The sequence below is a fragment of the Lucilia sericata genome, unplaced genomic scaffold (genome assembly GCF_015586225.1).
Source record: "Lucilia sericata isolate MDLA Ls3-8-SP2 unplaced genomic scaffold, ASM1558622v1 Contig000234F_arrow, whole genome shotgun sequence".
NCBI lineage: Eukaryota > Metazoa > Arthropoda > Insecta > Diptera > Calliphoridae > Lucilia > Lucilia sericata.
Window position 1 is genome coordinate 479,001 of NW_023994261.1, and position 15,824 is coordinate 494,824.

Genomic DNA, 15,824 nt, shown 5'->3' on the forward strand with positions numbered 1-15,824 from the left:
TCTATCTATCTATCTATCTATCTATCTATCTATCTATCTATCTATCTATCTATCTATCTATCTATCTATCTATCTATCTATCTATCTATCTATCTATATCTAGCTATCTATCTATCTATCTATCTATCTATCTATCTATCTATCTATCTATCTATCTATCTATCTATCTATCTATTCTATCTATCTATCTATCTAGCTATCGTATCTATCTATCTTATCTATCTATCTATCTATCTATCTATCTATCTATCTATCTATCTACTAGCTATCTATCTATCTATCTATCTATCTATCTATCTATCTATATCTATCTATCTATCTATCTATCTATCTATCTATCTATCTATCTATCTATCTATCTATCTATCTATCTATCTATCTATCTATCTATCTATCTATCTATCTATCTATCTATCTATCTATCTATCTATCTATCTTATCGAGCTATCTCTCTATCTATCTACCTACCTATTTTTCTGACAGCTTGAAATAAAAAAAGAAAACAATTTTTTTTATATAAAATTTTCATACAGTTTTTGTAACATTTATTAACTTTTAATTTAAATAATTAATTTCATTAACAAACTTCTTAACTTAGTTATAAAAATACTTATATAGCAAATTTTTGTACTTTCTACCATAATTTAAGAATAACATGGTCGTATCATGCTTCCCTCACACTTCCAGCTAAAATCGTTCTTCTACAATATTTCTAAAATGCATAATCTGTTGCAAATCGCGACGCTTAACTTCTAAAACATACAAAACGGGACAATCCAAAGAGCCACATTTTATATCTCCCACTCGACCGCAACATGCCTCACATATGTGTTGCGTTGCCAGATATGAACGTTCAATTTTAGAAATTTTCGATTGTAAAATAATCATGGAACGTGTTGAATTCTGACTGCATTCCATGCAAATACCCTGTTTCGTTTGGCGACCGCAATCAACAATACAATTAGTAGTGGAGAAAAATTGTGATATAGTACTCTTCTTAGATTTAGGATTAGGACAGGAAATAATTTCGCTGGCAGTGGAGAGAGCAGGTGTTAGAAGAATTTTTCGAGGTAAATTCGCAAACCTTAAAGAAAAGTTATCAAAGGAAAGTATTGTACTACCCATTTAAATGTTCAATCTAACTCCTTACCACTCACTGACATCGGCTCCGATAAGTAAAAGACAACGATTTAAGGGAGGTATTATGGCTTTGGTTATATAATAGACAGCATTGATTTTAAGACCTTCATCGCTTAACACCTCATGGGGATGACGTACCAAACGTATTAATGGTACACCTGGTGGTCCATTAGTTATAATAAACGGCACTCTTTCACCGCGACGAGGTATACGACGTGGATCTGATTGCATCCATTTTCTGAACAATTTATGTTTTGTTATTAGATGTAGATAGCATTAGTGGAGATAGTTTTCTTACCTAGTTAATTCTAAAGCGGGCACACAGGCCGTAGGACGATAACCATTGAGACCTCTAAACTCTTTAGCAAATATTAAATCTTGTAAATTCGCGCGCCCCGACAATAGTTTAGTAAATTGTCGACAAACATAATGTTTCACTTGACTTACATCTGCGGTTTCAAAGAGAATACGCAAAACCTTTTCTAACATCTAAAAGAAGAAGAAAGGTGGAAAAGCATTCACAACAGATCAAGTTCTAGATCAGTTCTTGTTCAGTTCTAGTTCTAGTTCAGTTCTAGTTGAGTTCTAGTTCAGTTCTAGTTCAGTTCTAGTTCAGTTCTAGTTGAGTTCTAGTTCAGTTCTAGTTCAGTTCTAGTTCAGTTCTAGTTCAGTTCTAGTTCAGTTCTAGTTCAGTTCTAGTTCAGTTCTAGTTCAGTTCTAGTTCAGTTCTAGTTCAGTTCTAGTTCAGTTCTAGTTCAGTTCTAGTTCAGTTCTAGTTCAGTTCTAGTTCAGTTCTAGTTCAGTTCTAGTTCAGTTCTAGTTCAGTTTTAGTTCAGTTCAGTTCTAGTTTAGTTCTAGTTCAGTTCTAGTTCAGTTCAGTTCTAATTCAGTTCTACTTCAGTTCTAATTCTAGTTCAGTTCTAGTTCAGTTCTAGTTCAGTTGTAGTTCAGTTGTAGTTCAGTTGTAGTTCAGTTCTAGTTCAGTTCTAGTTCAGTTCTAGTTCTAGTTCAGTTCTAGTTCAGTTCTAGTTCAGTTCTAGTTCAGTTCTAGTTCAGTTCTAGTTCAGTTCTAGTTCAGTTCTAGTTCAGTTCTAGTTCAGTTCTAGTTCAGTTCTAGTTCAGTTCTAGTTCAGTTCTAGTTCAGTTCTAGTTCAGTTCTAGTTCAGTTCTAGTTCAGTTTCTAGTTCAGTTCTAGTTCAGTTCTGGTTCAGTTTTAGTTCAGTTCTAGTTCAGTTCTAGTTCAGGTCTAGTTCAGTTCTAGTTCATTTCTAGTTTAGTTCTAGTTCAGTTCTAGTTCAGTTCTAGTACAGTTCTAGTTCAATTCTAGTTCAGTTCTAGTTCAGTTCTAGTTCAGTTCTAGTTCAGTTCTAGTTCAGTTCTAGATCAGTTCTAGTTCAGTTCAAGTTCAGTTCTAATTCAGTTCAAGTTCAGTTCAAGTTCAGTTCAAGTTCAGTTCAAGTTCAGTTCAAGTTCAGTTCAAGTTCAGTTCAAGTTCAGTTCAAGTTCAGTTCAAGTTCAGTTCAAGTTCAGTTCAAGTTCAGTTCAAGTTCAGTTCAAGTTCAGTTCAAGTTCAGTTCAAGTTCAGTTCAAGTTCAGTTCAAGTTCAGTTCAAGTTCAGTTCAAGTTCAGTTCAAGTTCAGTTCAAGTTCAGTTCAAGTTCAGTTCAAGTTCAGTTCAAGCTCAGTTCAAGTTCAGTTCAAGTTCAGTTCTAGTTCCAGTTCAGTTCTAGTTCAGTTCTAGTTCAGTTCTAGTTCAGTTCTAGTTCATTTAAAGAATAATTTACCTTAGCTACCATTGGACAGCCATCTCTTCTAACAGTTTCAATACCTTTAGCTTCATAAACGGGTTCCTTTTGATCGGGGGTCTCATACATATAACCGACATAACGTTTTTTGGTCTGCAAATAAAGTTTTTTAGCTTTAACTTTGATTAATGTTAAAGCCATACCTGTAATATGCAGGGCTGGTAGACTTTTTCCAGTTTCAATTTAACCGGATGAGGATTTTGTTTTGTTACAGCCTCAGCAATTTCCTCGCCAATGCGAAATGCTTCATCACGATTACGTCCCGGCACTAAAACAAACATGGAATCGGTGTCACCGTAAACTACTCTAACATTCCATTTATCATTGACTTCCACCATTTTAATGGCACGCTCTAGAGTTTCACGGCCCTTCGAAACTACACTATCACCTACTTCTACAGCTGGCATACGACCACTAAAATTGGCAGCTGTATAACCATAAGTAACATTAGCCATTAGTTTCAGACCCAATTGACGTGAGTGTAAAATACGTTGTAAGGCTGAATTAGATTTATGTAGTTTCATGGATTGTTTAACCATTTGACGGGTATCGAGGATTTCTGTTAGCATACGCGGTAATATACCTTCACGCACCGCTGATTTGACAAACACCACGCCACAAGGTGAAATGGTGATGAGATCACGATCCACTAATTTACGCAACATAGCCGGAGAAACACGCAATTGTGAGGCACCAAACTCAAATGGTGTCGATCTAGTAATTAAGATATGTCATAATTTTATCAAAATATCTTGCATAATACTCACTGTCCCAAATGTTCTACCCTTCCTAGACAGGTGGAGAAACAATAGTTGTAGGCTATTATCATGCTAGGATATAAACTTTGAAAATCTAAAACTATTAAAGGATCAGCATAAAAGCGAGATTGAGGTTCCATAATTAAAGCCAAATATTCGGGAGCTCTCATATGGGCACGCTGCTGGACGCTAGGCGATAATGGTACCAAATTTTTAGGTTTAGCAATTCTAGAAGTATAAAAAAACTTGATAACACATATTCTTCCCTTTTATTTTTCTTTAAAATTCCCTTTACCTTAACATCATACTTTCCACCCGAAATTGTGATCCTCTCGACAGAACTTCATAGAATTGTATACCTATCAGTTTAGCCATTTCACTTGTACGTCCTATTAAATCAAGCTGATCTAATAGGGCCAATGTACCTCGTACTCTTTCCAAATAATATTCTATGACAATCCAACGTGAACAGGGTGAAGAAAACCATTCGGTTAAATTGCGATAACTATGCCAGGGACAACGTTTGTGCATGATATGATACATAACATTTTCGAAGGTGTAGGAGGTCAAGGCAATTTCCGAACGTAACAGACGCCAGACATCTAGTAAAATGCGACCACAAAGTTTCATCTAGGTAATAGTTAGGGAGAATTATTAACGTATATACGTTTAAAACTATAGCTCTGGAAATTTGAGGGAGTCCTAATAGGAACTAAGAATCAGCTAATGAAGAAATTTTCAAAAATAAAGCATATAATTGAGCCAATAATACTGTATCTTTGGATGATCCAAAACATCTACATTTTCGGTTTCTCTAAATTTTAGTAACGTGTTATTATTTCGTACTTTAAACAGTATGAGCCGATCTTCTTTAAGAATTCCAAATCAAAACATTTTTCTAAAGACTCATTGGCTCAAATATTTTCATCATTTAACCGACAAGACAAGGTCTTGGTTAGGCGCAGTATTTTCATAACCTTCTTGGACATCAGTATTTATATTATCGAGACGACTCACCACTGTAACTTGAGACTTGCAAAAAACACACTCTATACACAAGCAATTTGCTCAAGTACTAAAGATAACTAATCTCTGCTATTGTAGTCAAAGTATACTGTGATGATTGCACTGATAACCATACTACTATACCCTCTATTGAATCGGCACCATCAAGTAGAACATGGAATCCCATTCAATTAATAAGCGTTAACTAGAAAATTTCCCTACCAATGAAGAAGCACATACTGAAAACGGAAGAGAGATATTCCCTAACCGATTCAATTCCTATTATTTGAGCGTTTAGCCACTTCACTCAATGTTAAGATGGTAACATAACGAAAGGATTTACTGGTTTCCGTGTCACCAGATTGGAAAAGGCACTCTGGTCTGACGAGAATGACCGGAAACCCCATATATATAGAGCGACCGAATAATAGCCATTACATCAGCAATCCATGAACATTTGGAAAACCAGTCTCTCGGCATTTGAACCAATTCGCTATCAAACTCTATTTATCTGATCAATGAAACGTTCAAATGGAACGGAATTATTTTTTTAAATCTGTCCAGTTGGGATTAGGTACTATTCACTACATCTATATTCTACACTCTCTAAATCTTTGTGATCACTACACTTTTCTCTCTACTCTCCTGTATATACATTTATGTTTTTTCTCATTTCATTATCTTATTCTCCTTCAGGCATTACCAATAGACCTTCTGAACCCAATTAAAGTTGTAATCTACAGTATTACAGTGGTTTGATAAACCTAAAAAACTTTCATAAAGAATGATGAATGATTGTGTTTCAGTTTACCAATACCACTATTTTTAACCTAACCTGTGTGTAGATATTTAGATGATTATTTATTGAGCTCCTAGAGAGAGAGATAAAGCAAAATGAAGTGTTGTTTGCAAATTACACTGATAGAAATTGTTGAAATTTTATGAGAAAGTTGCAGTATCTTTCCGTCAACTGATTGAATTTGAGAGGTCTCTTCGTTATCAGCAGTTGCGGAGTCATTCGAAGTTCTTCTTCTTACCACACTGACGCGACACCTAACAGTGTCTAATCTACAGGAGACATTCTAATGCTGAAAACTTTGAAAAGTTTGGATTTGAGGAGGAAGATGCAGAACCTTTCCGCCCATTGATCAAACATGGGAAAACAATCTGTTTATTAGTCGCTCGAGGCTGTTCTCCTTACCACAATGACGCAACACCTAATAGTGGCTCATCAAAATAGGCTGAGATTTGAGTTTATGAGAAAGATGCAGAAACTTTCCTCTGATTGACTAAACATGAAAAATCAATCTGTTTTCAATAGTCACGAAGACACTCGTGGCTCTTATCTTAACCAAATCGATGCGACACCTAACAGTGGTTCATCTACAGGAGCTGATTTTCTTAAAGAGAGTATATATGGGAGCTAGGGTTAATGTGGAGAGTATAGTTGTATGGGATCTTCGTCTTGGGATTAATAGAAACGTATGGGTCATGTCTAATCACATTTTTTAATAATTGGGACCTGCAGTTTGATTATAAAGTTTGCATGAATGGGCGGACATAGGTAATTCGAATTGGAAAATGATTCTGAAACGATTGGTATTCTTTAAGGTGGGCGTATGACTAGTAGTTCTATGCTTTATATACATACATCAGCATAAACCCACTTCACTATAGTGGTGTATGATTTAAATATTTATTATAATGATTCTTGGGGTTACACATAAAATTCACATAAATTTTTAACTTTCGCGTTTAACTAGAGTACTTTAAAGCTTTGAAAAAATATTGAAATGTTTTCCACTTACCTCTACATCCAAATCCGTAAACGACTCTCGATCTTCATCCACAAATTCTCTAACTTTCTGTGTTGGAACTCTTGACAATAAAGGTGCAATATTCAAACACAAATACTTGGCACGTTCAATAACAAAACCCCAAGAAGACATTTCTATTTCATAGCCAGCATAAATGTCAGGATCCCAACGTGAACATAAACCCAATAGAGCTTCCAAAGCCTCAACTTCAGTTTGAACAATGGTCACTTCAATATCATTATCAATGCCATGAATACGACCCTCCTTAGCAACAATATCACGAGAATCATGTACCATTATATAGCCACAAGCTTTGCGGGGTAATTTTTTATCGACATCAATATGATCGTTGGGTATACTATTTTCTATGGCATAAAATAGGCAACGTATTTCGTCCATTTCAGGATTGGGAAATAAATCATCACGTGTGGCCACAAACACTTCCAAGGTGACAATGGTAAGATAATTGAACTAGAGTAAAGAGTGAACTTAAGGGTTATTTCTAAAGCAAAGTGTTGAAAAATTTACCTCTACATCTGCCTTGGCCTGTTGCAGGTTCTCCAAAGCCACTTTAAAACCAAAAGTATTATTCAAAGTGGAATTCTCTGAAAAGCCACCAATGGTAACATCGGCTTCCTTTAACTGCTGCATAAAAGAGGAACGTTCCAATTCCGCCAGAGCAGTTTCACTACTAACACTAGTTTCACTATTTTGAGAATTGGCTATAACACTGCCTTGACTATCCTTTATAGCTTCTAACTCCTGTGAGCTTTCTTTAGATGCTTCCTTTTCGAAAGCCTCCTTAAGTTGTTTATTTAGAGCAACACGCCGAAAAATTCTATAATTTTTACGTTTTCTTAGGGAACTATCCAGTTTTAAGGGTACTTTTCCAAATTCCTAGTAACAGGTGTAAAACTTTTCTTAACATCTGCTTTGCTGTAATGTTCATTTCCGGTTGGTGTTCCTGGTGTTAGAGGCGTTAGCGTTAGACTTCTGGAAGAACAGTCCAAACTATTATCACCATCATCACTGTCTGCTTCGCCTGCATCGCCAGCATTCAACATCATAGTTACTTTTTGTCGTCGTACTTTAATTGGACTGTCTTCTTCCAGGTTTTTCACTTTCATGTCTTCCACTCTTCTCCTTTAGTTTTTAACAACTCCCTAGCTTTCAGCCATAGTTTAACTTCTTGTCTAGTGGGAGCATTATTTGGGGAGTTATAATAACCGATTTTTGATTGGCAAAATATTCACGTATACGTTGTGGATTACGATATTTATTAACATTTCTACTCCCCCTAGTTTTATTAGTTGTTGACGTCTCCAGGAGGTTAAACCTTTGACGTCTGTACCCAATATACTTTGGAATTCTTCTACATCATTTAGTTTATTACCCGGTATTTGGAGTACGGTGAAACCAAGTTCCTTATGCTTGGTGATATCATCGGGATTACTGTAGAACGGTTGTTGGAAATCATATTCTGGTAGTTGAAACTTACGACAACCTTTCAGCACTTCTTCCCGGCTGGGAGGTAAATCTAGGGGAGTTAAAACTATATTCGTTTCTGATGTTATTAGGGAATGATTACTCGAAGAAGACGATATAGTTATATAGCTTTCCAATTGTAAGGAATTGGATCTAGAGGTTGTTTTTGATTGGGCTTGTAATACTGGACTAGAATTCTGGGTAAATATTACTGGACTTTGTAGACTTATTGATTTACTACCCAACCTTTTAAATTTGGGATCTTTATCAGTTTCTTGTGGTGGAGGTTTCAGTGATTTCCTCATCTGAACATTGTTTATTTGGAGACTTAGAAAGAATATCAAATAAAGGAGTTTCGAAGATTTCTTCATCTGAACTTTCTTTGATTTGGGATTCAGGGAAAATGTCTAACGATGGAGTTTTTGTAGATTTTCAGTAGTGGCTTCTAGATTTGGTGAAATCGTGCTGTTCCGAGTTTCTATATTGCGATTGGTTGTGTCATCTTTATCTTCCTTTTGAGATTTATACTTAATTTCAATTGATGACGGTTTTGGATGGTGGTTTCCGGTACAGCTTTTGAAGTTGCAGATTGATTGGAAATGCAACTTTAGAGCACTGCTTAAATCTTCTAATTTAGTAGAAATTTGCTGATCATTTGTTAGATCAGAACTTTTTGAATTATCTTCTCTAGATTCTACACTTTCTAAAGCTTTAGGTTTTACCACTTGGTTGGAATTTTCTTTTAATTCCATATCACACTTTAAGCCATCGTTTACATTTCCTAAAGTTTCGACATAGCTTTCTCCGGATTTCGTATTAACTGTTCTATTTTTACTTTCCTGCTCTTCTGATTCTGTTAGTTTCTTGAGTCTCACTTTACATTTTTTCAATTTTAAATGATTTTCCTCCTCAATTTCATTAGGTTTGCGTTCATCTGTTGCACAATCAAATTTTGATGAATTAACTAATGAGCTAGTACTAGATCTAGTATTTTTCTACGTTTTGCCGAATTGGCTGCTATAAAACTACGCCTTAATCTCTTTAAATTTGGTGTTTTACGTAAATTTTTCATGGCTACTTCACCCTCATTACCAGAGTCAACAATTTCTTCATCTGTTTCCTTATTAGAGTCAATTTCTTTCACTATTTCCAAGTTATTTGCAACAGTTTCTTTTAATTCATCTTCTAAGTTATTTGGTACATCCACCGCCAAGTCCGGCTTTTTGGTGAATTTCCTAGTTACTTTCAAACATCTTTTGTTTACAGTTTTTGTCGGGTTTTCCCCTTCTAAACTAATTGGTTGTTTGGCTTTTGTATTGTATTACAGCGACTGGAATATGTGATTTTCTTTTTTTTAAAATTTCCTTTTTCTTTATATCATCTTGGATATTTTCACTTTCCTCGGGGGTATCTTGTGCGTCGTCCCCAATTTCATTATCCTTATTATCCAAACTATAAACTTTAAGTAATTTTGCATTTGTTCGTCGGGGTGTTAAGGCACATGTGACATGAGTTTTATCTAAATTAACTAATCTTTTGGAACGTCTTCGATTGGAACTGAAATAATATTTCAAGATTTAATAAATGGGAGTTTATAACTTTATATAATTTTACTTTTAACAAAATTTATTAATTAATTAATATTAACTTATACTAAACTAAAACTATGAATGTAAGTGCTAGTGCAATATCTGACAAGTTTTCATCAGTTAGATTATCCACAGACGTCTCTACGATTCTCGTTAAATGCAGTCGTATTCGAGTTTTAAAGTTGGGATGACTCCTTGGGAGATTTTCCATGTGGAATATATCTTGTAAGCTCTCCTCTTATACAATGGTTATTACTGATATTCTTCGGGAAATGATGAATTTGTGTGATATGAAGATGGGATTTCTCCTTCGGTGACATACTAGGAAGAATATATCATATAAGTTACACACTTATATACTAAGATCATGACAGACATGTTTTGGGGGAAGATCGACTTGTGTGCTAATAAAGTTAAGATGATTTCCTCTAGGGATAGACAACTAGGAAAAGTTGTATTGTCATATTGTTATGTTACATGACTGGTCTGCATTTCCATATTTGGATTAAGCACAGCTCAATCCTTTAGAAGAAACTTTAGTCTCTGGGTTTCGTTGGCAAGTGGAGCAGAAGATTACTCTAACATTTTTTCTTTTCATTTTAATTTTTCCAACATTTTTTTCTTTTTATTTCGTTTTAATTTTTCAATTGTAATTATATAAAATAACTGAAAAAAAACTTACCTGGTACTTTCGGCTACAGCAGTAACCTGATCCTCCACATCTGTATCGACCGATATGCTTTTGCGGCGCATATCAGACAAAGCTAATTTTTTGCGTAAAGATAACATTGGCCTAAAAACAACACAAAATATTAATATTTTAACATTTCTATACATACTAGAAAGCATACAAACTGTTTCGTTCTCCCGAGGACTGTTTCAAAGGTGTAGTGTCATTAACAGCTTTGGCTTAAAATAAAGAAAATTTGATTAATATTTATATTTGCCAATAATATCTAATAACATACTTTTACCCGTAGAACGATCAATAGAAACTAAAGGTAAAGCAGCATATTTATGTCCAGTTTTAGGTGTTCTGGGAGAACGACAGGGAGAACCCATAGTTAAACGTCTATTTTAGGAGTAGTGGGGGTATGTGGCGGCGTACCCCTATTGTTAGCTGCCACGGTTTTTGCTGCCTTTGTAGGAGTTCTTAGCAAATCATCAGCTCCATCTACTTGTGGAACATCCAATGAAGATTTTTCATTAGGCGCATGTGGTTGTTTTTGTGATTGTGTTAGTTTTAGTATTAAATCATCTAGATTTTCTAAAGCTATAGAAAAATCATGTATATTATCATCATTTTCTTGATCATCTTCAGAATCAGTGTAGGCAGAGGGTTTATGCAAAGCAGCATTTGTGGTTTCTTTATCCAATTCTTGAGGTGATAAAGCAACTAGCAATAGGAATTTAAATACAATTTATTTTAAATTCACTTAAGTTTTTACTCGTATTAACTTACAATTTTTATGCATTTGAGACATAGGCGCTAAACTACTATCTAAATCAATTTTATCTTCATTATTCTCTTCCAATTGTTGTAAGATATCTAATAATTCCATGTCTTCCTCACGTACTTTATACCAGAAATAGACAATTAAAAACATGTGAAGATATTAATAAAGCTTTCTTTTACTTACAAGTAACATTCATGGGTACATGCTCCTCCTCAGCTGCTTGATTTTGTTGTTGTGTTAAACTTAAGACCAATTCTTCATCGACTATAGTATCTTCCAGAAAAACACTTTCATCTTCGGGTATTTTTATTATTTCCTGCTCTTTTGTCTCATTTGATTTTACCATAAGACTCTGCTCAAATATACTGCTATTGCTTAAATGATTTGGTATCACTGAGGCATTAATTAAATTATCATTTTGTGTACATTCTTCAGGATAGACGGAGTTTTGTAATATCTTTGTTAAATTAAATGTTCTCTTCTGCTGTTTGCTATTTAAACTTGTATTGCTGGGATTAAGAGTTATATTTGAAATAAGACTTGAATTAAGAGTTTGATTTGAAATTTGCGTTGACTCTAGTATGGAGGTTTCCATAGCTAATAGTTTACTTAATAATGCTGTACGATAGAAAATTTCACTTTCGGTTGGTTGGACATCGGGTCGTTCTTGTGTGGCTGGTATTTCAAGTCGAGGTATCTACAATGTAATGGTGGGTTAAAATGTTATTTCAAAACAGCAACTGAAGTAGAACTGGCCTAAAACTAACTAGAACTGAACTAAAGCTAAACTTAACAAGAACTGAACTGAACTAAAACTAAACTAGAACTGAACTAGAACTGAACTAGAACTGAACTAGAACTGAACTAGAACTGAACTAGAACTGAACTAGAACTGAACTAGAACTGAACTAGAACTGAACTAGAACTGAACTAGAACTGAACTAGAACTGAACTAGAACTGAACTAGAACTGAACTAGAACTGAACTAGAACTGAACTAGAACTGAACTAGAACTGAACTAGAACTGAACTAGAACTGAACTAGAACTGAACTAGAACTGAACTAGAACTGAACCAGAACTGAACTAGATCTATAACTAAACTAGATCTATAACTGAACTAGATCTATAACTGAACTAGATCTATAACTGAACTAGATCTATAACTGAACTAGATCTATAACTGAACTAGAACTGAACTAGAACTGAAATAGAACTGAAATAGAACTGAACTAGAACTGAACTAGAACTGAACTAGAACTGAACAAGAACTGAACTAGAACTGAAATAGAACTGAACTAGAACTGAACTAGAACTGAAATAGAACTGAAATAGAACTGAACTAGAACTGAACTAGAACTGAACTAGAAATACTAGAACTGTACTAAAAATAAACTATAACTGAACTAGAAATATACTAGATCTGAACTAGAACTTAAATAGAACAGACTTAGAACTGAACAACAACTAAACTGAACTAGAACTGAACTAGAACTGAACCAGAACTGAACTAGAACTGAACTAGAAATGAACTAGAACTGAACTAGAACTGAACTAGAACTGAACTAGAACTGAACTAGAACTGAACTAGAACTCAACTAGAACTGAACTAGAACTGGACTAGAACTGAACTAGAACTGAACTAGAACTGAACTAGAACTGAACTTGAACTGAACTAGAACTGAACTAGAAATAAACTAGAACTGAACTAGAACTGAACTAGATCTATAACTGAACTAGAACTGAACTAGATCTATAACTGAACTAGAACTGAACTAGAACTGAACTAGAACTGAACTAGAACTGAACTAGAACTGAACTAGAACTGAACTAGAACTGAACTAGAACTGAACTAGAACTGAACTAGAACTGAACTAGAACTGAACTAGAACTGAACTAGAACTGAACTGAACTAGAACAGAACTGAACTAGAACTGAACTAGAACTAGAACTGAACTAGAACTGAACTAGAACTGAACTAGAACTGAACTAGAACTGAACTAGAACTGAACTAGAACTGAACTAGAACTGAACTAGAACTGAACTAGAACTGAACTAGAACTGAACTAGAACTGAACTAGAACTGAACTAGAACTGAACTAGAACTGAACTAGAACTGAACAAGAACTGAACTAGAACTGAACTGACTTAGAACTGAACAATAACTAAACTGAAATAGAACTGAACCACAACTGAACTGAACTAGAACTAGAACAAATCTTACCGCATTCAATTTCTCTTCATCATCCTCTACACTTTTCGCTAGTTTTTGTCTTCTTAAACGTTCATCATTCCAGATAGATTCAATACCCGGATTTGTATGTGTTGTATTCGTTTTAGTAATCAATTGGAAACGATTCAAAATAAAATTAGAACCAATATCAATTTCCAACGTACTGCAGGATATTTTTTTAACAATATTTACATCTAGCATTTGTGTTTCCTGAAGATTCCGAAATGGAATCAACTCAGCATTATCACTGCGACGAAATTTCACAATTTCCAAAGGAATATGTAAAAAACTCATGCCATATAAATTATAATCAATCATAAATTGTAAAATATATGGAACATGAGACTCATGAGGATGAAAGTTTTTATTTAAAATAGCACCATTTTGTAGAAGATTTGCCGCTCTTCGTATAAAGCGAGGATTGAACATGTAAATTTTAAGAAATTGATGATCAGAACGATGGTAACCATAAAATGGTCTATAAAGAATTATTATTAGTTAAAATATAAGTTAAAAAGTGATAAAAACTTACATGCCCTTAACCAGTTGTATTTTAAAAACATGCTGAGCAGAGGAACTACCTTGGCTGAGCGATATATTTATGGCCTTATCCAAATTGATAGCAATTTGATAGATAGCCTTATTTAGCGACTCAAAATCCTTTTGATCATAGGGTATATAGAAATAAGGAAATACACCATGCACATGCAGGCAGGTTTTTTGTCCCTGAGCATTTGGACCAAATATGCGTATAACTGGTACCTTTTATTGAGAAAGACTGTAGTTATTGGTCCGCAAACTTTTTTTTTTACTTCTCCTACTTACCCTTTTTATTTCTTTACCACGAAATTCCGAATAACAAGCATCCAATCCTGGTACCGGCTTTTCCATATAAAAATCTGCTATAACTAAACGCAAGGAAAATATTCCTTCTGCTCCAGACATTTTATGGAATTTTATTACATGGTATTAAAGAAAATTCACACTTTTAATATAAAATTAAAGCAATTATGGCGAAATAGTTGAAAGTAAATTTTCGTTGTAATTGCGCCACACAACAATAATAAAAAAAAACTTAAACAGCTGTGAGATGTAAACAAAACAATACAATAGAGGTGATACATATTCGATAACTATTAACTACTAAATACACGAGGGTTGTAGGAATTTCAAACTAAAACTGAACCAGAACTGAACTGGAAAGGAATAGAACTAGAAATAAACTAGAACTGAATTAGAAGTGAACTAGAACTGTACTAGAACTAGAACTGAACTAGAACTGAACTAGAACTGAACTAGAACTGAACAAGAACTGAACTAGCACTGAAGAAAAACTGAACTATAACCGAACTAGAACTGAACTAGAGCTGAACTAAAACTGAACTAGAACCAAACTAGAACTGAACTAGAGCTGAACTAGAACTGAACTAAAACTAACCTAGAACCAAACTAGAATTGAACTAGATCCAAACCAGAAGTGAACTAGAACTGAACTAGAACTGAGCGGCGATGAACTAGAACTGAACTAAAACTAACTAGAACCAAACTAGAAATAAACTAGAATTGAACTAGAACTGAAATAGAACAGAAACTTAAGGTGAAGTAGAAATAAACTAGAAATGAACTAGAATAAACTAGAACTGAACTAGACCTGAACTGGAACTGAACAAGACCTGAACTAGAACTGAACCAGAACTGAACTGTATTAGTACTGAACGAGAACTAAACTAGAACTAACCTAGAATTGAAAATTCTTCTATCACTAATACTTTTATATACTTACCAACTTATTTACTTCCTTAAAAAAAAATACAAACTTTTTAGTAGTTTTTAAATTTTTTGTTTTTTTTTATTGATTTTTCTTTATTTTCTCTTAACATTTCAATAGATTTCAAATGTTTTATGAATTTTGTAATTTGAATAATTTGTTAATTTGAAATTCATATTAAAATGCTTAATTATAATTTAATTTTATTTACTTTTTTATTATAAACTTTTAGGAAAGTAAAAAAATTATTTTCTTTTTATATTTTGTAAGTGTTAATAATGAAATAAAGTTTTTAAATAAAAATTTAAAGAAGATGATGGTAAATTAAAAGTGTTGTTAACATTTATAGTAAAAACATTAGTTACGTTAAATTCAAATTTGAAATTATTTAGAGAATTATATTTTAAATAAAATTTCAATATTTTATTTAATTTGTGTTAATTGTGAGAGTATTTTGGAAAATATATTTTGTTAATTAGTTTTTAAATTATTTTTGTTTTTGAATTTTAATAATTTATGCATTAATTATGGTTTTAAATAGTGCTTAATTTATATTTTTATTTATTTTTTTTTTAGCTTAGAAAATTTGTAAGAATTACATACTATCAATTTAAATTATTAATAAATTTTACAAAGTGCACATTTTTTTTTTATTTTCTTTATTTGTTTGTTAATATATTTATTTATGTATTTATGGTGTGAAATTTATTGTTTTTGTAATCTATTATGTTTTTTTTCTTCTTCTTTTTTAATAAAATTAATGATTTCTT

The 15,824-nt window shown here is 33.4% G+C and overlaps 1 protein-coding gene across 1 annotated transcript; it reads right to left on the minus strand.

Annotated features, from left to right (window-relative positions):
* Positions 1-523: 523 nt before the first annotated feature.
* On the minus strand, positions 524-14,355 carry LOC119602470 (DNA polymerase zeta catalytic subunit). The gene is given in 25 exon segments (XM_037954013.1): positions 524-1,084; positions 1,151-1,378; positions 1,439-1,629; positions 2,924-3,037; positions 3,088-3,658; positions 3,712-3,930; positions 3,998-4,332; positions 6,516-6,995; positions 7,053-7,423; positions 7,426-7,654; positions 7,657-7,733; positions 7,736-7,804; positions 7,807-8,416; positions 8,453-8,995; positions 8,998-9,321; positions 9,368-9,566; positions 10,281-10,391; positions 10,450-10,507; positions 10,567-10,674; positions 10,677-10,994; positions 11,061-11,174; positions 11,239-11,752; positions 13,278-13,764; positions 13,819-14,048; positions 14,112-14,355. Coding segments are annotated over 25 exon segments (7,017 nt in total). The 5' UTR covers positions 14,232-14,355; the 3' UTR covers positions 524-687.
* Positions 14,356-15,824: the final 1,469 nt, after the last annotated feature.